Here is a 6,768-nt window from a genome sequence, read left to right as displayed (position 1 = left end):
CGTCACATGCCATATCACACTGGTCTGTGAACCCTGTGCTGTGTAGATGCGCATTTGATTTTACCCTAAAGAGAAAGCTTTGCAATTTCAAAACTCACGTCGGCTACCACAGTTTTTTGTTGTGTGTAAATAACAAGATACCACAACAAGTAAATCAGCTGTACCTTGGTCAAAATCTTTGGAATTAATGTTATTTAAAAAATCCGTATTTTTGTAAATGAATCTGCCAAATAACCACATTTATTTCCCACGAGAGGTATATTTAAACGTTTCTATATCATTAATATAAGAAGCCAAGCTCCATTGGTCGTATTTTAATCAGTTTTCCTTGTCGATATGCAGTTGAACATAGCGATGCGCGCTCCCGCGACTGGGGATGCATATCTCGGCAGGCATGCATTTTTGGGCATAACACTCGTTAGCAAGGACCTGAGGAAGAGCGGCTGCTGACGTCACTCCGCTGCTCCCGCCGCTCAGAATGCTTTTTCGTTTTCGAGTTGTGGACAGTACTTTGCAGGCAGACCATGAAAACGATAAAGCAAACTCTTTGATTGGATTTCTTTCCAATCCCTCAAGGCTGCTATTACACCTGATACCTGCACAACCATAACACAGTTTTCTCCTTTTTATTTAATTTTCTGTTAATGTATTTGATTAAAGTCCTCTGAACACCTAACTTGTAAAGAAATGATGTTGTATGGCTATATTTAATATAATAACTGAAATTCTCCAAGCTCCATAAATATAATTATTGAAATAAATTGGAAGTTGTGGAGTACTATAGTATGTGGAATGAATCTTTGTAATATCTTCACACGCATGAACAGCATGCTAATTGCTATGCTCTGTGTGCTGAGGTCAAAATAAATAATTATTTCCATATTAAGATCGAAATGCACATATCCATGAAAGCCCTTTACTCTGTTGCAGGGTCTAGTTCCAGCAGGAATCCGCTTGGTTCCTCACACAGTCCTTACCTTCGTCTTCCTGGAGCAGCTGAAAAAGTACTTTGGCATTCGCATCATCTCCTGATCTGCTGGTTGGCTCATTACTGCCAATCAAACCCTCCACCATCATCCTACTCCTCTGAATTCATCAGAAAGGAAGTAGAGGGGGTACCTGAACAGTTTTTCATTGTCCTTTGGGTACTTTCCCTCTTCCCTTTTCTCTACCTCCATCCTACAAGTTGATATAATGACTTGTATCCAAATGAGCCAATTTCTTTTATTCTCCTTACTGCCCCCATTATTGTAAGACTGAGATGAAAAAAGCAACAGATGTGTAGCTTCTGGAATGAGCTTGATAACATTAAGAAAATTTTATTAATAATATAAATAGTAATAAGATTAACATTTAATATTCAGTTCAGACTGTTAATATTTAACCTGCCATATTGGTAACGGATTAGATTTACCTTAAGCTAATAATAAAATTAGAGATTTAGTCTAACCTGAAACCTAATCCATTGCTAGTTAATGTCAGAAGTCGCATAAGTGAGAAAAATCTGTAAACTAGTTTGAATGAGTATTTTATAGTGCTCTAAAACAATTACTGGTTTATCAGCAGGGTGTACAGGAGCAGTGCATGATGTTCTGTTATAAACAAACAAAGCATGGCTTTATCAGTGCCCATCTGACCAATGTCAAATGGATTTATAAAGCCATAAATCTAACAGAACTCCAAACACATTTGTATCTCCCAGTATTCTTCATCAGCAGTTTTGACAAAATATGCTGCAGACTTGTCTGCTTTTGTTTCCCCTGGATTAACTTCTTAAACTCAGAATCAGACACTAACAGATTAAAACATAAATGTATGCCTGGTGCTTCTTTAATTCATTCCACCTTCCTTTTTACTGCACATCTGGAATAGAAGAGGACCAAGTTTGTTTGCATCACTTTTTCTTTTTTCTTTTAATACACAGCGAGTTGGTGAAGAAACTGATATGCATACAGCTAATTGTTGACATTCTGATTATGAATAAAAGCAACTTTGTGTCTTAGATCCAAACTGAATTCTGTGAACATTTTGAGAAACCTGCTGTTCAAATCGAGGGCTCGATTTCAGCCTGAAATGTTTATTTTTTATTTTTTATGGGTGAATGTACGTCAGCGTTTATAATCAATGACCCTGATAAAAAGGGCACCTCATAGAAAGGGTCAAATTTGTTTAACATTAGCTGGCCTGCTTTAAAGCAACTGATGTCATTTGATGTCTAAAAAACTCAAACTAAAAATGTGAATGAATCCAAGTAAGACATTCTCCTGCTGTCATTAATTTTCCTGTTATTACTTCTTAGTGAGATATAAAGAAATGCTTTCCTGTTAGTTGTGCCTGCTGAAGTCATGTGGCCTTATAGTTTCTGTCCTGCAGGGGGCAGTGTTGTTACATGTAAATTGACCTGTTTTATGCACCAAGAAGTTCTCTCTTCATCTCATGAATATCTGTATACATTTTGTTGTTTAAATTAATTGAAATGAACCATTGGGACCGTTATGGCTCAGTAAATTTTAATACTGTAGATCTTTCACTTAGATTTTTGAAAATTAAAAGAAATGATTTAAAACTGTATTCAGACCTTTTTTGTAACCATTTGTGATTCTGGTTCAAAAGTGCCTTGAAACTGTTTTGTCAAAATAAATCTAATGTTCATAAATCCGCTGCTGATAATCCATTTCAGCTTCTTGCAGGCAGAAGCTCACACAGCTGGCTGCAATTGTGAATCAGCCTTCACCTTCACGGATCTGCTCTCATAAGAGCAAGGACTCAATTTAATGTTCTCACTTCTATCTTCAGGGTAGATCTTACTTTGCAGACTCGTGGCGGCCCCAGTTCTCTTGCAGTTAATCTGTGTTGTTCATCAGTAATGATGATTAGAAGCTGGAGGGTTCCGTCATTTAGCCAAGATAAATGTAACTACCCCATCTGTTATTGACGCAATACATCATGTTAGTGACTGACCCTTCACCTTCATCTTATAGATGTGACATTTCACCTCTGTGTCCACCCTGTTAAAGTTATCATGTCAGAAATATTTAAACAGAAATATGTGTGTTTCCAAGACCAATCGGTTTGAGGCCTTGATGGTCTTTATAAATATCCACAAATTAATTTTAAAAGTTTGTGGCTTTATTTACAGTATCTTATCTCCACAGCTATTGGCACCCTTTAAGACGTGTAGAGATGCCTTAAGCTATTGTCATGGAAGCCTGCTGACACAGATTGCTCCTTTGCTATCAGTGAACTTTACACAATACTGACACAAAGCAATGAGCCTCAGACTTCTTTTGGCCTTGATTGTTTATAGTTCCAGCTCCCAAGCTCTTGTTTATTACTCTGACTCTAGATATAGGTTAGTTTGGATGCCAAGGTTGAGCCTGAATTTGTTCAATACCCCTGGTAGATTTAGTTTCAGGGTAATGATTTCACTGACATTTTTTTTTTGTGGGTGGAAAAACTCTGGATTTTGAGTGATCCTGAAAGATTCCTGGTTAATTTGTGGAAGGCGCTAAAGATTAAAGTAACTGCAGGGAGGCCTTACTACCTAAAGAACATGGTATTTATCATAATAGTCATTCATCCGAATACCACTAAAACATAAAGCTGGTGCAGTATTACTGTAAGAACGGCAATGCCTTTCCATTGATTCCTGTAAGGCTGCAAGGACTTTGTGGAGATCTTACTAGTTTTGAATTTAGCTCCTATTGAAATAAATACAGATTATTTTAGATTTGTTGTAAATTTGTACTTATTTAAAATGTCTAAATATGGATTTAAAAGTAAAATGAATGTGGAATAAAAAATGTACTAAATGTACTCTATACATTGTAACTGAAAAACCTCTTCTGTTTTTCCAGTTACCGGATATGTTTTAAGTTCTAGTTTCAGATTCAGATAACTTTTGTTAATTTTTACCTGGTTTGGAAATAATGTAGGGTTCTGTGTATGTTTCCTGCCTCTTAAAAAGATAAAATGAAATATTTGTTTTGTTTCTCAACTAACTAGTGCAGTTTAATTTTTCAATATTTTCCTCATTTGTGTAGATCATTTTCCAAGCTCTGGATCTGAATGTAATATAAAAGTTCAATTCAATCAAACAAAACTCAGACAGGGTCTCTGTGCTATATGTCCAACAGAGCTGTCATTTACTGAAAGATGCTTTTCATTCAAAGCCTGAAGCTTTGGAATGTATCATTTCTGAATGTCATGAATACATCCTTATATGGGGAGAATTGAAATCAACATGTTATATTTTATAGATAAATAAGTTATTGCTTAAATATGAAAAAAAGAAATTGATCATTACTACTGTGTGATATTTGCTGTCATCTTTGTTATGAATCTTAGAATATTATTCTTCACACTGCAAGGAAAAAACAACCTGAGGGATAAAACATGAACAGTGGGTGGACTTGAAAATAAATGGCATTGCCTAAAGAACAACATTCGCTCTCTAACACCAAACATGTGGAGTGAGTGAGCATCTGTTTGGGGTGCGAGTCAACAAATAGGAAATTAAAACCTGAGGCCTGTTTCACAAAGCAGGTTTAACAAACTCTGACTAAAATCCTACACTCTGATTTGATCGAGCTCAATGTTGGAAATTCTGTTGGATTTCTCAGTTTCTCTACAGCTGCTGTGAGTTAGTTTAATCAGCTCTGTATAGGTCTGCTCAAAGTTGCAAGCGTGCGTAGCAAATATGAAAAGCCATTGGAGCTTCTACGTTTATTCATTTAAGTCACCGTTTTGACATTTATCGGCTTGAATATTTATTTTCTATCTAAAATTTCCTCCTAAACAAAAAAAATAAAAATTATGACCAGTAACAATAGGGATATGGGGATGTGAAATTCATTTCTAGACATCCATGTTCTTTATATTAGATATAAAGATTGTAATTTAATTTGAAATGTTCATTTTGGAAAAAGGAAAAATGTATATCAAATTCAGAGAAAAGAATAAATATCAAATAGGCATTTTGTAATTACAATAACCATATAGGGGAAACTGTTTTATTGCTTTATATGGTGGTGGATCATTGTATTACATTTAGCTGCAATCACTTGTCAGTAGGTGAAGATGGAGTAAAAAAAATTCTAACTGGACCTGTGCTTCATCTCATGGGGTTCCTCTTCATGTTGATCCTGTCTTACATTACACAGTAAATACCAAGTACTGTGTTACTGGGAAGATTTTTTTTTTACTAATGCTTTTATCATACACATCAATATTCTCTCACTGATATTAAGCTGTGTTAAATACCTGTTAAAGAAGTCTGTGTAATACTGCAAATGTGAGGATGGAAGAGGTCGTGGATGTATGCGATGGATTGTGAGGTGAAACATTAGCGCTTATTAAGATGACTTTCTGAATATGAAAGGACAACTAAATGCAGTCTGAGAATCCTCTTCTTATAAATATCTAATTTTCTGTGAATTAATACTGCTCATTATTTAATTAGATCCTCATCAAAAGGACATGCAATGTTTTTTTTAAATACCTAATATGTTTAACAGACGTAGTCAATTTTTTTTTTATTGTTCGCACAAAATCGAACAAAATAAGAAATAAAACAGTGTGATTGGCTCTAAGGAGGGTGGAGACTGAGGACACTGAGTTTGCTCAAGACAACCTGCTCCTGACCAGATTAGCTCTGGGGAGAACGTTACCAAGGTAACAGAAACAGAGGTTGAATAAACTCTCTTTGTGAAACCACAAGCTCAGAGTTTCTCTGATTTCAGGTTTAGAAAACCTTAAGTTTTCAGTAAACCTGTTTTGTCTAATAGACCACTGAGATGTCTATTATTGTCATTAGAATGTCACAAGTACAGAGCAACAAAATTCACTCTGCATGTAACCCATCCCCTTGGGGAGCAGTGGGCTGCCATTGTGCATTGTCCAGGGAGCAGTTTGGCGTTAAGGGTCTTTGTTCAAGGACCCAGAGTGGCAGACTGTGCGAGTGGGGCTCGAAGTCAGAACCTCAGGAATCCAAGTGCAATAACCAAACCCCTTGGCCACCACACCCCTTACAACACACTGCAACAAAACTACAACAGTTTTTCCACTGATATTCCTGAAATTAATGTTTTGTAGGAATTAAAGGAACAGAGCAAGACTGGTTTAAATCATATCTATCTGGCCAACTTCAGTTTGTTCATGTCAATGATAAATCTTCCTTGTCATCCAGGGTTACTCGTGGAGTACCACAAGTACTGGGACCAATTCTCTTTATGCTCCCAATTGGTAGAATTATTAGCCAGCATGGGATTAATTTCTATTGTTACGCTGATAATATGCTGATGATACCCAGCTATATCTGTCTATAAATCTAGATGAATCTAACCCAGACAAAACAGAAGTTATAGTCTTTGGACCAGAGTCTTTGAAAGAATAAGCTTATTAGTCAGTCTTTTAATTTGGATGGGATTAATCTCAGATAGCATAGTAAAAAATCTTGGTGTTATTATTGATCAGTCCCTTTCATCTAAATCTAATATCAAAGAGGTTTCTCGAATTCCCTTCTTTCATCTGCGGAATATTGCAAAAATTAGAAATATCCTGCCCTGGGGTGATGCTGAGAAACTAGTCTACACATTTTTTACTTCAAGGCTGGACTATTGTAATTCTTTACACAAACCCTATGTAAAAGCCTTCAGCTGATTCAAAATGCTTCAGCCAGATATTAACAAGAGAGATCATATCTCTCCTATCCTGGCTTCTCTTCATTGGCTTCCTGTTAAATCCAGAATAGAATTTAAAATCCTCCTT

The 6,768-nt window shown here is 36.1% G+C and overlaps 1 protein-coding gene across 1 annotated transcript in view; it reads left to right on the top strand.

The window, feature by feature from the left end:
- The window catches only part of slc25a10 (solute carrier family 25 (mitochondrial carrier; dicarboxylate transporter), member 10), a 14,879-nt gene extending 12,242 nt beyond the window's left edge, over window positions 1-2,637 (top strand). The window contains exon 11 of the mRNA XM_015371121.1: window positions 931-2,637. Within this exon, the coding sequence (XP_015226607.1) occupies window positions 931-1,032 (102 nt within the window). The 3' untranslated portion in view covers window positions 1,033-2,637. The remainder of the gene's footprint in view (window positions 1-930) is intronic.
- The last annotated feature ends 4,131 nt before the right edge of the window (window positions 2,638-6,768 follow it).

This window comes from Cyprinodon variegatus, unplaced genomic scaffold (genome assembly GCF_000732505.1).
Source record: "Cyprinodon variegatus isolate N-32 unplaced genomic scaffold, C_variegatus-1.0 Scaffold54, whole genome shotgun sequence".
Classification (NCBI taxonomy): Eukaryota; Metazoa; Chordata; class Actinopteri; order Cyprinodontiformes; family Cyprinodontidae; genus Cyprinodon; species Cyprinodon variegatus.
This window is presented reverse-complemented; position numbering and strand designations above follow the sequence as displayed.